General features: G+C 41.9%; 1 protein-coding gene across 1 annotated transcript; it reads left to right on the plus strand.

Annotated features, from left to right (window-relative positions):
• Positions 1-10,478: 10,478 nt before the first annotated feature.
• On the plus strand, positions 10,479-19,577 carry lpxn (leupaxin). The gene is made up of 9 exons (XM_062998718.1): positions 10,479-10,491; positions 10,863-10,936; positions 11,402-11,436; positions 13,315-13,420; positions 15,151-15,402; positions 17,392-17,565; positions 18,645-18,726; positions 18,886-19,034; positions 19,187-19,577. Exons 1-9 carry the CDS (start codon positions 10,479-10,481, stop codon positions 19,451-19,453), a joined length of 1,152 nt encoding a protein of 383 aa, XP_062854788.1. The 3' UTR covers positions 19,454-19,577.
• The last annotated feature ends 1,466 nt before the right edge of the window (positions 19,578-21,043 follow it).

Raw genomic sequence — 21,043 nt, forward strand, 5'->3', positions numbered from 1 at the left:
CCCGCACTTTCTAGTTTTCTGGTCTAAATATGTCTACTTCAATTTACGCAGTTCCCTATCTGAATCTGCTCCTTCCCTATCTCATGACCTCGTCTTGACATTTTACTGCCTTCAGTTCCCCTCGGCCGTCACAAAAAGGTCCGTCACACCAGGAAACACTGGGCACAAAGGCAGCACCTCACTTCACCTCATTTACCTCATTTATCATTTACTTAGTACCATGTACTGGCCAGCACTACAGAGCTAGTGGTTAAGGTACTGGACAAGTAGTTTAAGCCCCATCACTGCCAGGTTGCCACTGTTGGTCCCTTGAGCAAGGGCCTTAACCCTTAATTGCTTAGACAGTATTCTGTTTTAATACTTTAAGTCGCTTTGGATAAAAGCGTCTGATAAGTGACAAAAATGTAAATGTAAACTCTACACTTGTCTCTAGTCTCGTCTCCCTCAATTACTTTAGATTAGAAATGTCTTCTGTATTTATTGCACTGTATTTTCTCTGCACGGTGTATATTGTATTGTCTTGCACTTGTACTTTTTGTTCTGTGTTCCCTGGTCCTTGAGGAACGTTGTTTTGTTTCAGTATGTACCTATATAGAGCAGAAATGACAATTAATGTTGACAATCTTGATTCTTGAACTTGAACACTTGAGTAATAACCTGGACAGGGCACCAATCCTCTGCGGGGCCTAAACTCTATCTTGTTCCTCCTTTGTGTGCTTCACCTTGCTGAAGCACCTGGCTGAAATGCCAGAGCGATAAATAAGGTGGAAAACTACAGTATTCTTTTGTTTCTTTTGAGGAACTTTGCTGAAAAGCTTGTTTTCTGTTACGTTTCTGCATAAACTTCGTGAAAAGTGTAAAATGGCTTACCTGAATTGCTATCCCAGTCATAGCTCAGTGGCTAAGATATTGTACTAGTACTCAGAAGTTTGCCGGTTCAAGCCCAACAGCCTCCAGGTTGCCACTGTTGGGCTCCTGAGCAAGGCCCTAAACCCTAAATGGCTCAAATTGTATTCAGTCATAACTATAAGTCACTTTGGCTAAAGGTGTCAACATGTAGGTGTAATGTAAGCCCAAAGTAACATGTTACATGCGAATAAGGAAATTATGTAGACAAAGTGGCATGGGAGTGCTGTTGGTGCACAGCTTCATGGTGGTGGTGTGTTAGTGTGTGTTGTGCTGGTATAAGTGGATCAGACACAGCAGCGCTGCTGGAGTTTTAAATACCGGTTAAAAAAATACAGGTTAAAAAATTATGTAACGATACAGATGGACTACAGTCAGTAATTGTAGAACAACAAAGTGCTTCTATATGGTAAGTGGAGCTGATAACATGGACAGTGAGTGTAGAAACAAGGAGGTGGTTTTAATGTTATGGGTGATCTGTGTGTAGTTTCTAACTGAGACAGGAAAACAACATTTACAGATTACTACTACTAATACTGCATATTTAGAACATTTAACTAAACACTGCAATTAAGACCTTTAGAGTAAAAACGTTATGATCATAAAGTGACAGAGATCTATTAATTGTTGTGCTGATGGTAGTTCCTCATAGTGTATGTGTTAAATGAAGCAAATATGATCAGCATTAAGACCTGAGTGTTTTTCCTTGCCACTGTCGCCCTTGGCTTGCTCAACAGGGATTTTTTGTCTGTCAGTCCTTAATTCTGACAATGATAATGTCTATTGCAAATAGTGTTATACAAATTAATTTGACTTGACTATCTTCAAAACAGCAAAGAGTCGTGCCAGTGGTCCCAGTATGGACAACCTACGAACCATTGACAGGTTGTTGGAAGGCCAAGACTTACTGATACCAGGACATGAAGGCTGTGGTGTTAGAAGCTACTGTGGCTCAAGTGTAGATCATTTTTATATTGGTGAGGTGATTGTGCTACAAAAAAGTGCATCAAACCCTTCTGGGAATGGGGCAGCATGCTAACTCCTGTCCACCATCTAAAGCACCTATATGGGGTGCAGACATTTATTGAATTTGAGTTCTGTTAATGAAACAGTGCTCAGGTGGTGCAGCAGTTCAATACAAACACTACTGCTATTACTGAGGTCTCCGGTTTGGATCTTAATGGTGCTATCGACTGGTTTTCAGTGGACTAGGTCAAATTTTCAAAGAACCCACAGTAGAATGTGTGGAAAAAGTGTATTTTCTACTACGAGTGCTAAAAATGATATCTTTGGCACAAGATTTTCAGAAAGTACAAGAATAAACGCATTAATTAGCTTATATGTGAAGACCTTAGTGATTTATCTCCAGCTCTGACCCAGAGCTTTTTGGAGTGAAGTGGCAGCTCTGATATTAAATCCTCAGTGAAAATGTGAAACGGGGAAGTAGTGAGTAGATTTTCAAAGTTTTAAGTAACTGCAATAAACCAACAGGAAGAGGAAGTAACAGTTTCAGTCATCCATCCTGTATGTACTCAAATCAATCATAGCCTACGACTGTAACTAACATGGATGAACTTGGTAAGTGATTTGTCTTTTATTTGCTTTATTAACCGCTGATAATCTGATTCCTTCTCAATTTACACTGAATCAGGAGTGGAATTAGAGTGAGTTTATGATCATAAAACCAGCTTAATTATAAAAAAAAAAACAAGAAAATATAGAAAGGAGAAGATATTACACACAGTTTGTTAGAGTCGGGATTGAGTCTGTTGTACCATTTATATCTCAGATTACACCACACACCAGGAAAACAAAACATGGTAATTTAAATACTGTTATAACACTTATAACACAGTAACTTAATATTACAAAGACAAAACGTCGTAATCAATTTAATCATCATCAATGACTAGTGGGACTGGCGATGGTGGTGATATGTGCGAGTGTGGGTGTACTTTTTAAAGGTTTAGCTTGGTCAGGGGTTGACCTTAATTTTACATTGAATTTTTACTCTTATACTCTTATAGAAACTATTTTTGGTAATAACAATTTGTACTTATATTAGAACATGCATCAGTTTTTGCAATTACGAAAGGGGCAAATTTGTTAATAAAGAAAACTTCATACACAAAGCAATTCAAGGTTCTAGGATTTAAGGAGTATTAAAGGTCCTGATTTTAAGTTAAAAATGAATAAAAGTATAAACAGTGTTTAAAAATACAGTATAAAGAGTTTGAGCATGAATACAACAACATGCTAAAATACACCGATCAGCCATAACATTAAAACCACCTCCTTGTTTCTACACTCACTGTCCATTATATCAGCTCCACTTACCATATAGAAGCACTATGTAGTTCTACAATTACTGACTGTAATCCATCTGTTTCTCTACATGCTTTGTTAGCTCATTTCACCCTGTTCATCAATGGTCAGGACCCCCACAGAGCAGGTATTATTTAGGTGGTGGATGATTCTCAGCACTGCAGTGACACTGACTTGTTGTGCTGGTATGAGTGGATCAGACACAGCAGCGCTGCTGGAGGTTTTAAACACCTCACTGTCACTGCTGGACTGAGAATAGTCCACCAACCAAAAATATCCAGCCAACAGCGGCCCGTGGGCAGCGTCCTGTGACCACTGATGAAGGTCTAGAAGATGAGCGACTCAAACAGCAGCAATAGATGAGCGATCGTCTCTGACTTTACATCTACAAGGTGGACCGACTAGGTAGGAGTGTCTAATAGAGTGGACAGTGAGTGGACACGGTGTTTAAAAACTCCAGCAGCGCTGCTGTGTCTGATCCACTCATACCAGCACAACACACACTAACACACCACCACCATGTCAGTGTCACTGCAGTGCTGAGAATCATCCACCACCTAAATAATACCTGCTCTGTGGGGGTCCTGACCATTGAAGAACAGCATGAAAGGGGGGTAACAAAGTATGTAGAGAAACAGATGGTTTACAGTCAGTAATTGTAGAACTACAAAGTGCTTCTATATGGTAAGTGGAGCTGATAAAATGGACAGTGAGTGTAGAAACAAGGAGGTGGTTTTAATGTTATGGCTGATCAGTGTATACAACAGCAGTGTCAGACTATACCTGAACGCTAAAAAAGCAGTGCCTTTATTAACAAGGTAAGATTCCAGTTCAGATTTCATATACGCATGACAAAACACATGCTGTTATATCTGATACATCAAGAGAACATTTTAGATTGGTTGGTCGGAACTACATTTAGATTTATGTCATTTAGCAGACGCTTTTATCTTATTATAGTTACAGTTACGCCCGAGTACAGTTGCAGGGTACAGCTGAGGGTTAAGGGGGACAAACAGTGCTAATTTGGTGGTGGTGGGGCTTAAACCTTCTGCTCACTAGTCCAGGACCTTAACTGCTGAGGGCATAAAAAATATAGAGGTAGAGGCATCGTGATATGTTCGCTTGTCCTCACAGAGAACTAGTTCATTATTCTGCACTACAGGAAACATGAAGTGAACTAAATATGGACATTTTAACATGTCAAACTCAAACATGCGGTTAAAAATGTCAAGACTAGTTTCTAAAAATGGTAAAGGTAAAGGTGCAAACTCGGCCCAGCCGATCTTCTGACTTGAACCCTATCAGGACTGCCGCGATTGGTCGACCTAGTCGATGGTGTTGACATTAAAAATGCGTCTGTTTAATATGGAGCACCTGAGAATGTGATCATATGAACATGAACCCTGTTTACATTTAGTTCTGTGTTAGATTATTATGCTGTACAGTTTAGTGTTCAAATAAATAAAGCTTAAACGAGATTCTGGAAAATTAATCGTTTAGATTAATCAACTAATCGATAAAATTGTCTATAGATTTATCGATAGAAAAATAGTCATCAGTGGCAGCCCTTAACCCTATTCAAAATGATATGAAGTAGTTGAATAAGAGGGACCTTTGTTACCGTGAAAAATAAAATTGATTAATAAAAACATAATTAAACCACAATGCAAAAAGTTAGTTATTATGTATGCATGTCCAACAATTACTTTTTATTATTTTATGAGTACATACCTTCTAAGTTATACGTCAGAGGTCAAAAGATGCATGTGTATTGAGTTAAAGTGAATATTTGCACTGGATCTACTGTATATACAATAACAACAAATCTCTAACAAAGAGAGATTTTTAGAGATTTCTAGAAAAGTAATGGTCGGTCAGCTACTTCAGAGAAGTTCAGACAGTAGTCACATTCAATTAAAAAACAGAAAGCAGTGATTTGTATACTATATTTTACATCTTTTATTGATCAGAGCAGAAAGAGGAGATGCAAAATGTCCATGCCTTCAACAAGTTCCCAAAAGAAACATGACCAGTAAAAATGTTAAAACAAATATTCAAAAGTGATGATGCATCATGACCGGGTTATAGAACGATCATTACGATCATAAAAACAATGTTTAACCTGCACAATTACAAAAGATTGTGAGATTTTACCATGATATTATTAAAATTTAGAGAATCTAGACCAATTTCTGTGCCTAAAGCTTATATATAAACTAAAAATTCACCTTGTATAGATTGATTGTCCTAATAGGTCATTTTGAATTGCTTACAAGTTGTTTATTGGTCTATTATTTCATTTAATTATTTATGTTGATTATTTATGTTCATGTTATGGTTGTTCAGTGTCCTTGAGTATGTTGAAAGGCGCTTAAAATAGTCTCACTCACTCACTTACTCTCTCTCTCTCTCTCACTCACTCACTCACTCACTCACTCACTCACTCACTCACTCACTCACTCACTCACTCACTCACTCACTCACTCACTCACTCACTCACTCTCTCTCTCACTCACTCACTCACTCACTCTCTCTCTCTCTCTCTCTCTCAATTCAATTCAATTCAATTCAATTTGCTTTATTGACATGACAAATTTACATATTTGTATTGTCAAAGCTTACATTAGTATATATAAATATTTGAAAAAAGAACAAGTATATACAGTGTATCACAAAAGTGAGTACACCCCTCACATTTCTGCAAATATTTCATTATATCTTTTCATGGGACAACACTATAGACAAGAAACTTGGATATAATTTAGAGTAGTCAGTGTACAGCTTGTATAGCAGTGTAGATTTACTGTCTTCTGAAAATAACTCAACACACAGCCATTAATGTCTAAATAGCTGGCAACATAAGTGAGTACACCCCACAGTGAACATGTCCAAATTGTGCCCAAATGTGTCGTTGTCCCTCCCTGGTGTCATGTGTCAAGGTCCCAGCTGTAAATGGGGAGCAGGGCTGTTAAATTTGGTGTTTTGGGTACAATTCTCTCATACTGGCCACTGGATATTCAACATGGCACCTCATGGCAAAGAACTCTCTGAGGATGTGAGAAATAGAATTGTTGCTCTCCACAAAGATGGCCTGGGCTATAAGAAGATTGCTAACACCCTGAAACTGAGCTACAGCATGGTGGCCAAGGTCATACAGCGGTTTTCCAGGACAGGTTCCACTCGGAACAGGCTTCGCCAGGGTCGACCAAAGAAGTCGAGTCCACGTGTTCGGCATCATATCCAGAGGTTGGCTTTAAAAAATAGACACATGAGTGCTGCCAGCATTGCTGCAGAGGTTGAAGACGTGGGAGGTCAGCCTGTCAGTGCTCAGACCATACGCCGCACACTGCATCAACTCGGTCTGCATGGTCGTCATCCCAGAAGGAAGCTGACGCACAAGAAAGCCTGCAAACAGTTTGCTGAAGACAAGCAGTCGAAGAACATGGATTACGGGAATGCCCTGTGGTCTGACGAGACCAAGATAAACTTGTTTGGCTCAGATGGTGTCCAGCATGTGTGGCGGCGCCCTGGTGAGAAGTACCAAGACAACTGTATCTTGCCTACAGTCAAGCATGGTGGTGGTAGCATCATGGTCTTGGGCTGCATGAGTGTTGCTGGCACTGGGGAGCTGCAGTTCATTGAGGGAAACATGAATTCCAACATGTACTGTGACATTCTGAAACACAGCATGATCCCCTCCCTTCGAAAACTGGGCCTCATGGCAGTTTTCCAACAGGATAACGACCCCAAACACAACCTCCAAGATGACAACTGCCTTGCTGAGGAAGCTGAAGGTAAAGGTGATGGACTAAACCCAATTGAGCACCTGTGGCGCATCCTCAAGTGGAAGGTGGAGGAGTTCAAGGTGTCTAACATCCACCAGCTCCGTGATGTCATCATGGAGGAGTGGAAGAGGACTCCAGTAGCAACCTGTGCAGCTCTGGTGAATTCCATGCCCAGGAGGGTTAAGGCAGTGCTGGATAATAATGGTGGTCACACAAAATATTGACACTTTGGGCACAATTTGGACATGTTCACTGTGGGGTGTACTCACTTATGTTGCCAGCCATTTAGACATTAATGGCTGTGTGTTGAGTTCTTTTCAGAAGACAGTAAATCTACACTGCTATACAAGTTGTACACTGACTACTCTAAGTTATATCCAAGTTTTATTTCTATAGTGTTGTCCCATGAAAAGATATAATAAAATATTTGCAGAAATGTGAGGGGTGTACTCACTTTTGTGATACACTGTACATAGAAAAAAAAAATGGTAAGAAAATATTCAATTTATAGTAAAACAATTGTTCACACAAAAAGAGAGAAAATATTAGTGTGTGTGTGTGTGGTGGGTGTGCGGGGGTGTGTGTGGTGTGCGGGGGTGTGTGTGTGCGGGGGGGTGTGTGTTCGGGGGGTGGGTGGGGATTTTATTTGGTGTTTCACTCACTGTCCCGGTGTGTGTGACACTCCTGTACATATCTGGCTGCAGTGGAGGCTGATGGTCCCTCTCCTAATATAATGGCCAGTTTTTCACTCTCTGTCAGCGTTCTGAAGCCGCTCACCTCTCTTCCAAACTGATCAAAATATTTGTGTCTTATTGTTGTGTATTTTGGGCAGCTTAGAAGGAAGTGCACCTCTGTCTCAACCTCACCTGTCCTGCAGTGACCACACAGTCTCTCCTCTCTGGGGATCCAGGACTTTTTTAACCTGCCTCTCTCGATGGCCAGGCTGTGGTCACTCAGTCTGTATTTGGTGAGAATGTGTCTCTGCTTCGTATCTCGGACAGTGAGGAGATACGTGGCCAGGTTGTATTCATGTTTTAGGGTCAGATAGCAGTTTAGTCTGTTTTGGGATTGAGTTTGGGTTCTCCAATGTTCCAGATAAGTGTTTTTGAGGTGTTTGATAATTTGGGTGATTCTGATTGGTGTTTGGGAAGCAGTGCTGGTCAGAGAGTTAGGGTTGTTAGGGGTCAGTGTGTTGGTCAGTCTCTGAACCAGCTGACACAGGGGACTCTTTTCAGGGTAGAGCTCTTGGGATTGGAGTGCCTGAAACTGCAGGCTTGTTGTGGGACTGGATTTTAGGTGCATCCAGAATTTAAGGGCTCTTTTTTTAATATTAATGACTAATGGGTATCGACCTAATTCAGCCCTGCATGCGTTGGTTGGGGTTTTTCTCTGTACATGTAAAATCATTCTGCAGAATTCTGCATGCAGGACTTCAGTGGGATGCTTGTCCCATCTAGTGTAGTCATGATGACTGAGTGGACCCCATACTTCACTACCGTATAGCGCAATGGGCAGGATTATACTATCAAAGATCTTTAACCAGATTCTAATTGGGACGTCAATCTTAATGAATTTGTTTTTAATTGAATAGAGGGCTCTGCAGGCCTTCTGTTTCAGTGCATCCACTGCCAGACCGAAGCCTCCTGAGGCGCTGATTTTGAGCCCCAGGTAATCATAAGAAAGGGTGTGGTCTAGGGCGGTGTTTCCTAGATTGAAAGTGTGCCTGCTCTCCTGAGATCTGGCTTTCTTTTGGAAGATCATGATTTTAGATTTATCAGGATTTACTGTCAGGGCCCAGGTCTGACAGAACTTCTCCAGCAGATCCAGATGCTGCTGAAGCCCCTTTTCTGTGGGCGACAGCAGCACCAGGTCATCCGCATAGAGAAGAAATTTAACTTCCGTTTTATTTAGTGTCAGGCCGGGATTTGCAGATTGCTCCAATAACACCGCTAAATCATTGATATAGATATTAAATAGAGTAGGAGACAAGCTGCAACCCTGCCTGACACCACGCCCCTGAGTGAAGACCTCAGTCATTTTATTGCCAATTTTTACTCCACATTTATTATTGACATACATTGATTTAATGATGTCATAGACTTTACCCCCTACACCATTTTGGATAATTTTATAATATAATCCTTCTTGCCAGATTGAATCAAATGCTTTTCTAAAATCTATAAAACATGCAAAAACTTTAGCATGATTTTGTTTGTGTAGATGTTGGTGGATTAGGGTGTGTAGGGTGTAAATATGGTCAGTAGTGCGATGATTTGGTAAAAAGCCGATCTGTCCATTACTCAGGACACTGTGCTCGGTAAGGAAGGCCTGTATCCGGGTGTTAACGATACTCTCTCTCTCTCTCTCTCTCTCTCTCTCACTCACTCGCTCGCTCACTCTCTCTCTCACTCTCTCACTCACTCACTCACTCACTCTCTCTCTCTCACTCTCTCACTCACTCACTCACTCACTCACTCACTCACTCTCTCTCTCACTCACTCACTCACTCACTCTCTCACTCACTCACTCACTCACTCACTCACTCTCTCTCTCTCTCACTCACTCACTCACTCACTCTCTCTCTCACTCACTCACTCACTCGCTCACTCTCTCTCTCACTCTCTCACTCACTCACTCACTCTCTCACTCACTCGCTCGCTCACTCACTCTCTCACTCACTCACTCACTCTCTCACTCTCTCACTCACTCACTCACTCACTCACTCACTCTCTCTCACTCTCTCACTCACTCACTCACTCACTCACTGTCTTAACTGCTTATCCAATTAGGATCGCAGGGGGGTGCTGGAGCCTATCCCAGCTTTTCAATGGGTGCAAGGCACACAGTAACACCCTGGACGGGGCGCAGGGCACACACACACACACACACACACACACATTCACCTATAGGGCAATTCAGTGTCTCCAGTTAACCTGACTGCATGTTTTTGGACTCTGGGAGGAAACTGGAGCTCCCGGAGGAAACCCACACAGACACGGGGAGAACATGCAAACTCCACACAGAAAGGGCCCGGACTAGGGATCAAACCCAGGACCTTACCTTCTTGCTGTGAGACAACAGTGCTACCCACCAAGTGCTTAAAATATAATAATATTATTATTAATAATATTATAAAATTAGAGAGGCCTATAAATATGACCAAGATAACACGGGAGGGACCTTAGGGCACGTCTGGGCCACTTAAATATCCTTAAGTGGGCTTTAACCCATCTAACGTTTGTTGAGAGACTTAAAGATGTCAGTTTATAGACGTTTACCAACCAATCCAACTAAGCTTAAGAGGTTCTGCCATGAAGAAGTGGAAAATCCAGCTGTACAAAGCTTGTAGTGACGTATAACTTTTATGAATTTTTCACAAAAAGTCGAGGGGTCTGAATACATTCTAAATCCACGGTGTCTGCTCCAGATATGACGGTAAAATAAACCATAATTTCCATCATGGGGAAGTTCAGTAAGATTTCCTCTGACTGTTGAAGTTAGAAGGGTTGAAACTTGGGTTGCTGGTTTCACTTCTGTTATCATGCAAGCAACACAAAACCCTGATTGGCTTCCTGATAGTACAGCGAAGGTGCAAACACACAAACACCACAGCCGGATGTCTGCAGACGCCTTTCTGCTGTTAGTTACCGCTGATGGCTGTATTGGTGCAGCTGGTACAGTGGGTGCCACATAACATGGGTACTGCGGACCTGGGGACCTGGGATTCCCCATCCCCTTGGTCTCTGACTGTGTAGGTGTACTTGTAGTGTGTTGCTCTGTATTATTTTGGAACTGTGACCAAGGTGGGTTCCTTAATCATCATTGTCTATGTGAACGTTGCAGATATGCTCTTGGAGGAGCTGGAAGCCAACCCGAAAAGCTCATCTCCTCTCACCCTCAGCAACTTGGATAAAAAGGTCTTTATAAACAAACTCTTCACTGCATTCATTAAATAATTCAGTCTTATGTAGAAATTCGGACGCCCCTCTCATGCTGCGGCCAACCGTGTCTACTACAACTGTGCTGGTGAGCTTGAGCTGAATCGAGTTGAATCTAAGCTGTGCGACTGACCTGGCTGGAGCTCCACAGACACAGTCTGCCAGGTTCGATGGAGGTGGTCTGTGGCCCGGTCGGTTCAAATGGCAGAGGAATTGGAAAAAAAAATTGGAAATGACAGGAGTAGACGTGGGTGAAATGCAAAAATAAATAAATAATTGATTTGTTTGGGTGTCCAAATTTTAGCAAAGGACTGACAAGCATAAATGAAAATAAATCAGCATAATGATACAGGGGCCCGGTCTGGTCTTATTATTATATTAAATGTTGTTATTATTTTATTGTTGTTATATTTACACTCGTTTTCTTTATTACTACACATTCAGACAGGTGCTGGATCAGCGCTGGAGAATGTCTACAGGTGAGATATTTAAGTGTTTTTCATTATAAGTCATTTAATCAGCAATTCAGTTTGGAAAAAAGCTCAACCTTTGACAAATGTACAAGAATTTTAGGATGCTATGCTATTGGCTAATGCTAAATTAGTACTAATCTAAGCTAACTAAACAACAGAGCACAGACCCAGAGCAGGGATAAATATAACAAACAGAGCACAGACCAGAACACACAATTAACCACAATGACCAACAAAAAAGACAGAATACAAGGGGAAATATACATACACTATATTGCCAAAAGTATTCACTCACCCCTCCAAATGATTGAATTCAGGTGTTCCAATCACTTCCATGCCCACAGGTGTATAAAACCGAGCACCTCAACATGCAGACTGCTTCTACACACTCAGTGAATTCCAGCGTGGTACCGTGATGCCACCTGTGCAACAATTCCAGTAGTGAAATTTCCTCACTACTAAATATTCCAGTCGACTGTCAGTGCTATTATAACAAAATGGAAGCGATTGGGAACGACAGCAGCTCAGCCACCAAGTGTTACCACGTAAAATGACAGGGCGGGTCAGCGGATGCTGAGGAACATAGTGCGCAGAGGTCACCAACTTTCTGCAGAGTCCATCACTACAGACCTCCAGACTTCATGTGTCCTTCAGATGAGCTCAGGAACAGAGTGTAGAGCTTCATGGAACGGGTTTCCATGGCCGAGCAGCTGCATCCAAGCGCAATGCAAAGCGACGGATGCAGTGGTGTAAAGCACACCGTCACTGGACTCTAGAGCAGTGGAGACGTGTTCTCTGGAGTGATGAATCACGCTTCTCCGTCTGGCGATCTGATGGACGAGTCTGGGTTTGGTGGTCGCCAGGAGACGGTACCTGTCTGACTGTATTGTGCCGAGTGTAAAGTGTGGTGGAGGGGGGATTATGGTGTGGGGGTGGTTTTCAGGAGTCGGGCTCGGCCCCTTAGTTCCAGTGAAAGGAACTCTTAATGCTTCAGCGTACCAAGAGATTCTGGACAATTTCATGCTCCCGACTTTGTGGGAACAGTTTGGGGATGGCCCCTTCCTGTTCCAACATGACTGCGCACCAGTGCACAAAGCACAAGGTCCATAAAGACGTGGATGAGCCAGTTTGGTGTGGAAGAGCTTGACTGGCCTGCACAGAGTCCTGACCTCAACATGATAGAACACCTTTGGGATGAATTAGAGCGGAGACTGTGAGCCAGGCCTTCTCGTCCAACATCAGTGTCTGACCTCACACATGCGCTTCTGGAAGAATGGTGAAAAATTCCCATAAACACACTCCGAAACCTTGTGGAAAGCCTTCCCAGAAGAGCTGAAGCTGTTATAGCTGCAAAGGGTGGCGACATCATATTGAACCCTGTGGATTAAGAATGGGAGTCACTCAGGTTCATATGCGTGTGAAGGCAGACGAGCGAATACTTTTGGTAATATAGTGTATCTGTGTGGGTGACATGACTTCTGATTATACTGTAATCATTGGCATTATTTTATACAGATTGACTTTTAGCACTATAGCACTATAAGGTTTTAAAATGCACAAGATCCTACGATAATAATCCCAGTAAATGAAGCACTTTATAAGAAAACGTTGTTCTGGGGTGTGACATTATCACTCCAAACTAAATTGAACTGCGTTTATGAAGATTCAGACATTTTAGTACAGTGGATTGAGATGAAAACAAGAATCTAGCTGGATATGTAGGAAGGTTGTGCCAAATTGAATATGCTGACAGATGATCTCCTGTCCCTTAACAGGAGCAGCCAAAGAGAATCATTTACTCAGACTCATGAATATAATTAGTTATTGAATCATTCTGTATGAGTTTGAACTTGGTTGATGTAAGTCGGCTCTCTTTATTATCAGCGAGTTACCTGCTCCGGTCCAGGCCGACTTAATGAGTCCAGGAACAGCCACTCGAGAGCTGGACTCCATCATGAATGAACTACTGGGATTAAACATCGACATCGAGGTGAGTCACAACAACGACTGGTACATGAAATTATCGGTGATTTTTAATTCCTATTACAAATAAGGGTGATTATTGATTTGAACTAATGTGTCGGCTTCATGTCACTCATTATCAGGAAATCCCAAGTGGGCAAAATAAAAACATGTTAACATTCTCACTGTTATTCAAAGTGAGGTCTGAACTGCCTACTGTGTGGCTTCCATGGTACTTGCTGTGCCACTGTGCCACCTTATTGTGTTTAAATGTGGGTATAAATGTTTAATGTGTAGTGTGACTGGAATAATTGAAATGATAATTTTTTCATTAACCGATGGGTCCGGTTCTGTTAGGAAACACTGGGCACAAGGCGGGCACACCCTGGGCTTTGGCAAATCTGGATCTCAGATCTCTGGGCTCACGTAATAGAGTCCTAATTATTTAATCAATGTGTCTGATTAATATAATAAGTAATTATTAACATAAATTACCTATAATTAATTATATAATCATGTAATTAAACTGTAAGTAAAGGCCCTCACGCTTCATATTGTGGAACCTGTAGTCTGAGAAAGCACCCTTTAAACACAAGGGGGCAGTACAGGCTAACTACAGACACGGACAAAGGAACGCAAACGTTCCAAAGTGTCTTCATGAAGTGTTGGGCCATGAGCAACCAGAAGAGCTTCAGTGATTTTGTATTTGGTTGTGCACATCTTCGGAATTGTACTAAAGTGATCGGACACCACTGTTTCAAAGAGTTTTACATCTAATACAATAGTTCTCAGACTTTATACACCGAGTACCACATCTGAAAACATCTGACTACCGCCATTATTTCTGACATTAAACGTGATAAAGTATAGGCATGTAATATACTATAATACACTGGGTGGCCAATTCCATAACCCCAAAAAGGAGGAAATCAGACCCATCAGACCTCAAAAAGGAGAACATCAGACACCAAAAAAGAGAACATCAAACCCCAAAAAGAAGGAACATCAGACCCCAAAAAGGAGGAACATCAGACCCCAGAAAGGAGAAAATCAGACCATAAAAAAGAGAACCTCAGACCCCAAAAAGAAGGAACATCAGACCCCAAAAAGAAGGAACATCAGACCCCAAAAAGGAGGAACATCAGACCCCAAAAAGAAAGACATCAAACTCCAGAAAGGAGGAAATCAAACCCCAAAAAGGAGGAACATCAGACCCCATAAATTCGGGTGTGTCAGTGGTTAATCAGGATCGTATCTCCAGCAGACAGAATTATAACCTTAGTTGATGTAATTGTGATGAAACTAAACTCAGTATAAATCAGAACAGTAATGAAGGTTCTTCTCACCACATTTAGACTCGACTTGTGATACTTTAGTACAAAAATCCTGAAATTCATCTTTCCTGAATCTTCTAAATGAGTCGGTGCTGAGCAACACTCAGAGCTGGACGCTGGTTTTGGTTTTGGTGTGTCGACTGTCTGACGGTTATTAAAACTCAGTCATTAACCAGAATTTCAGGGCCGGACATTCCACAGTAAAGTGGTGGACGTGCTCACTGACATCCTGGAAAAGACCACTCATATAAAGTTAGAAGTGTGGCATCATATTGACCGGCTGATCATTAGAATTATTCAAAAATGAATCCATATTATGGCAGCGAAATCGTATCGTTAAAAAAAACACCGGAGCGTTTACCAGTATCTAAGTGTACAGTTCACTAAATTCTACTTTTTAAATGAATATTTCATTCCTGCTCAGGTTCCACCTAAACCACCACATGCTCAAGCTCCTGATGAAGTGAAGAAACCTGAAGTGAGGACAGAACCCCCTGAAGGAAACCAAAAATCAGCGAGCGCCGTACAGAACGACCCACTGCAGCAGAACATGGCCAAGAACATCGACGCCATCGACGACCTGCTGGGAGAGCTGAGCACAGACATGGAGAGGATGGGAGTGAGGACTGTGGCTAAGGGGCACTGTGCCTCCTGCTTGAAGTGCATCACCGGCAAGGCAAGGTTACCATCCACGATGGATGTATGGATGTATGGATGAATGGATAGATAGATGAACGGATGGATAGATGAATAGACAGATAAATGGATGAATGGATTAATGGATGGATTTATGGATAGACAAATGGATGAACGGAAATAAAGGTGAATAGATGGATGGATGGACAGAATGATGTATGTATGTATGTATGTATGGATGGATGGATGTATGGATTAATAGATGGATGGATGATGATTGAATGGATGGATGAATAGATAGATAGATGGATGATGGATGGATAAATAGATAGATAGATGGATGGATGGACGCTGGATGGATGAATAGATGGATGGATGATGGTTGAATGGATGAATGAATTGATAGATAGATGGATAAATAGATGGATAGATGGATGAATAAAGAGATGGATGAATAGAGAGATGGATGAATAGATAGATGGATGGATGAATAGAGAGATGGATGAATAGATAGATGGATGGATGAATAGATAGATGGATGAATAGAGAGATAGATGGATGATGGATGGATAAATAGATAGATAGATGGATGGATGGACGCTGGATGGATGAATAGATGGATGGATGATGGTTGAATGGATGAATGAATTGATAGATAGATGGATAAATAGATGGATAGATGGATGAATAAAGAGATGGATGAATAGAGAGATGGATGAATAGATAGATGGATGGATGAATAGAGAGATGGATGAATAGATAGATGGATGGATGAATAGATAGATGGATGAATAGAGAGATGGATGAATAGATAGATGGATGGATGAATAGATAGATGGATGGATGATGGATGGATGAATAGAGAGATGGATGGATGATGGATGGATGAATAGAGAGATGGATGAATAGATAGATGGATGGATGATGGATGGATGAATAGAGAGATGGATGGATGATGGATGGATGAATAGAGAGATGGATGGATGATGGATGGATGAATAGAGAGATGGATGAATAGATAGATGGATGGATGATGGATGGATGAATAGAGAGATGGATGAATAGAGAGATGGATGGATGAATAGATAGATGGATGGATGAATAGATAGATGGATGATGGATGGATGAACAGATAGCTGGATTTTTTATTTATTTATTTTATTTTATTTAACCAGGAAAATTAATCTCACTGAGATTTACAATCTCATTTGCAGGAGAGTCCTGGCCAAGATAAGCAGCAACATAGTACATAGTTACACCTACACAAACAACATACGAAAAAAAACATGAATGCATAATATTGACAATACAATGATCATTTAAAACAATTACAAACCGTTTTACCTATGTCCATAATGGATGGATGATGGATCGATGAATAGATAGATGAATAGATAGATGGATGGATGATGGATGGATGAATAGATGGATGGATAGATGGATGGATGAATAGATAGATGAATAGATAGATGGATGGATGATGGATGGATGAATAGATGGATGGATAGATGGATGGATGAATAGATAGATGAATAGATAGATGGATGGATGCATGGATGGATGGATGAATGAATGATGGTTGAATGGAAAGATCAAACTAAATGTAGCATTGTGATGTAATCTTCCTTCTTTATTATTCCATCCACTTTCACCAGTGCACCAGTTGTAGAGGCAGCAAAACTAGTAGGTACAGTGATGTTGGGTTTTAACGCCTCACCTTGCTTTGATTATGTTGAGGGCCGAACAGGGTCCACATTTATTAAACAAGATATTTAGCAATGCTACATGAGCATTACTGACCTCTGACCTCGGATGAATGTGCTATAGAGTGGGGGAAAGGTGCAGCAGGTCTTGCTGTTGCAATGCATTCTGGGACTTGTATTATCAATGATGTGAGTCCTGTATACTGGCAGGCCGGATATAATTGTACCTCGGGCTGGATGTGACCCGCGGGCCTTGACTTAGACGCGACCCTAGTCTATTAGAACCATCAGTAATGATATTTTATTTTATTTTAATTCCCCCCCAGATGATTACAGCGATGGGGCAGGTGTGGCACCCTGAGCACTTTGTGTGTGCGGTGTGTAAGGAGGAACTGGGTACCAAGGGTTTCTTCGAGCGAGACGGGAAGCCGTACTGTGAGACGGATTACCAGAACCTGTACTCACCACGCTGCGCCTACTGCCAGGGTTCCATCCTACAGGTAACCTGAACACCAAGCTAACACACACACGCTACACACGCCACACCGCCGAGACGTCACGGTTACCAGAGAGACTGAAGATACCGCTAACCAATGAATGAAGGGTTGCTCAGCTAGTTTTGAATAATAATATTAATAATAATAATAATAATAATAATAATAATGGATCCTGACCAGCACAGGCCGTTCTCTTGATTTTATTAGGCAACATGGTTACAATAGCAGATACAGAATCAAAGATTCAAGTTACTGATTTAGCCTAAACACCGATCAGCCATAACATTAAAACCACCTCCTTGTTTCTACACTCACTGTCCATTTTATCAGCTCCACTTACCATATAGAAGCACTTTGTAGTTCTACAATTACTGACTGTAGTCCATCTGTTTCTCCACATACATTTTTAACTTTCACCCTGTTCTTCAATGGTCAGGACCAGTGACACTGACATGGTCGTGGTGTGTTAGTGTGTGTTGTGCTGGTATGAGTGGATCAGACACAGCAGCGCTGCTGGAGTTTTTAAACACCTCACTGTCCCTGCTTTACTGAGAATAGTCCACCAACCAAAAATATCCAGCTGACAGCGCCCCGTGGGCAGCGTCCTGTGACCACTGATGAAGGTCTAGAAGATAGAAAACAGCAGCAATAGATGAGCGATCGTCTTTGACTTTACATCTACAAGGTGGACCGACTAGGTAGGAGTGTCTAATAGAGTGGACAGTGAGTGGACACGGTATTTAAAAACTCCAGCAGCGCTGCTGTGTTTGATCCACTCATACCAGCACAACACACACTAACACACCACCACCATGTCAGTGTCACTGCAGTGCTGAGAATCATCCACCACCTAAATAATACCTGCTCTGTGGTGGTCCTGTGGGGGTCCTGACCACTGAAGAACAGGGTGAAAGGGGGTAACAAAGCATGCAGAGAAACAGATGGACTACAGTCAGTAATTGTAGAACTACAAAGTGCTTTTATATGGTAAGTGGAGCTGATGAAATGGACAGTGAGAGTAGAAACAAGGAGGTGGTTTTAATGTTATGGCTGATCGGTGTATATTGTTTTTTTTTTTGAAGAATATATTGACCGCCATGGACCGCACCTGGCATCCGGAGCACTTCTTCTGCACCGACTGTGGGGAACTGTTCGGAAACGTGGGTGAGTGTGAACACACACACACACACACACTCGCACACAATAAAAATAAGAACTTGTTTTTGTTTTATTTTTATTGTTTTTTGACTTGTTTTGTTGTGTATTTATCATGTTGTTGTGCTTTTGTTGTGTTTTTATCATGTTTTCGCTGTGTGTACGCAGGTTTTATGGAGCGTGAGGGGAAGCCGTACTGCCCTAAAGATTTTTACCGCCTGTTTGCTCCCAAGTGTTCTGGTTGTGGTGAAGCGGTGAGAGAGAATTACCTGTCAGCCGCCGATGGTACCTGGCACCCGGACTGTTTCGTCTGTGCTGTAAGACACACACACACACACACACACACACACACACACACACACTGTACTGATTGTATTATCACTATAGAAGCACTTCTGTAAGTCGCTCTGGATAAGAGCGTCTGCTAAATGCTGAAAATGTAAATGTAAATGTATTCTTTTGGTTGTAGGACTGTCTGAAGCCGTTTCCGGACGGCTGTTTCATGCAGCTGGACGGGCGTGTCCTGTGTACCCAGCACTACCACTCCAGGATGGGCACGCTGTGTGCCACGTGCTCGGCGCCCATCCTGGGCCGCTGTATCTCCGCCCTGCAGCGCCGCTTCCACCCGGAACATTTCGTCTGTGCCTTCTGTCTGCGCCAGCTCTCTCAGGGAGTGTTCAAGGATCAGGGGGGCAAACCCTACTGTGATATCTGCCACGCCAAACTCTTCCTGTGAGCCCCGCCCTCTTCATGTTACCCTTTATATATATGTATATTACCCTCCACAGCTTTTTTTATGCTGCTCCAGTACAGTCACATCTACTCGATTCTGTTCTAATATCCTGAATAAAACTGAGATAAGTCCCGTTTGTTTGATTTTTTATGACTCCTTATACAAGAAATGATGTTAAACCATTGAAGTCGCCACACTTTATAAATCACCCTTGTAACTGGCTCTTTGTTAATCCATCAACCAAATTAGCTAATTCATTTCAGCCAGGCATAATTTCTAACCTGTAGAACAGGGATGTCCAAACTGCGGCCCGTTAACATTTTAAAACGTCTCGTGATATATTTTAGAAATAATATTAAAGTCGTGCCGCTATTAATCAGGTTTTAAAGAAACTGCTTGAACTGTTTGACCTCTAGGTGGCGCTCTCACATAAAACAAATCTAAAACTCTTCCCGTCTTCTGTTTTGAACCCCACAATCAAAATTAAGCTGTCACCCTAAAAAACGTGATAGAAAAGATCACAAAGCTAGTTTTTGAGGTTCTGGACAGAATCCAAACGAAGGCAAAAAGAGAAACAGGAGGCCGCTTAGGTGGCGCAGCGGTAAAAACACACGCTGGAACCAGAGCTGGGATCTCGAATACATCGTATCGAATCTCAGCTCTGCCTGCCGTCTAAGGCTGAGCGGCCACATGAACAACGATTGGCCTGTTGTTCTTATAGGGGTGGGGTATTAAGCCGGATAGGGACTCTCTCATATCTAATGCAATGACGACCTCTGGCTGATTGATGGCACCAGCACGGAGGTGAGAAAAGAGTGCTCTCAGGGTGTGTCTCTCTGTACACAGTGCTCAGTAGCGCTAGAGCTCCTGGGATCTGTAGTCTGTTTGGTACCACAGATTTAAGCTTCCTTCCACTACCTGACCCGTTACATCAGGTGTTTCTCTTCTGCTGAAGCAGCCCGTCCTAATTTTACTGCGTTTACCTTCTCATCTTCAAAGCATCACCATGATGTTCAACGAGGGAGGAGAGGTCAGAGGTTCGAGATGTTTATCACACCATGAAAGTCATGAAGGGACCACACCGGCCTCGAGAACTGACCCCCAACACAGACACGTGACCTTTTTCAGTGCTCACACAGACATGGAGTGAGAATATTAAACCCTTCTCTCATGTTATGGACCGTAATGACTTAGTAGTGTGTTGCTGTGGTATCAGTGTATCAGGTACAGCAGTGTTGTTGGGATTTTTAAGTACTGATCTTTTATCACAGGACGTTGGTGGCTTTATATTTTCAGTTGGGGTGCTCCTGTCCTCCCAGCATTATATATGGTCAGTTGGGGTCCTATAAGGGTTCTTTGATTAATAAATGGTGTACGGAGCAACATACAGACTACAGTCAGTAATTGTAAATCCAAAAAAAACATCTGTCTGGTAGGTGTAACTCATAAAATAATCTAGGTGTACCTACTAAAGTGCTCAGTGAGCGTACCCTATAAATAATGTTAACTCTTTATATTTTTGTTTAGTTTGAACTGGTTTAAAACGCTGGTCCGTCCTCGTATCAGCATCAGTCGAGTCCGTCTGTTTTCCAT

Source organism: Trichomycterus rosablanca, chromosome 7, assembly GCF_030014385.1.
Source record: "Trichomycterus rosablanca isolate fTriRos1 chromosome 7, fTriRos1.hap1, whole genome shotgun sequence".
NCBI classification, from domain to species: Eukaryota; Metazoa; Chordata; class Actinopteri; order Siluriformes; family Trichomycteridae; genus Trichomycterus; species Trichomycterus rosablanca.

Coding starts and splice junctions, on each gene's coding strand:
- lpxn (XM_062998718.1), top strand. Junction 13,421..15,150: donor GATTAAACATCGACATCGAG/GTGAGTCACAAC, acceptor ATTCCTGCTCAG/GTTCCACCTAAACCACCACA. Junction 15,403..17,391: donor TGAAGTGCATCACCGGCAAG/GCAAGGTTACCA, acceptor ATTCCCCCCCAG/ATGATTACAGCGATGGGGCA.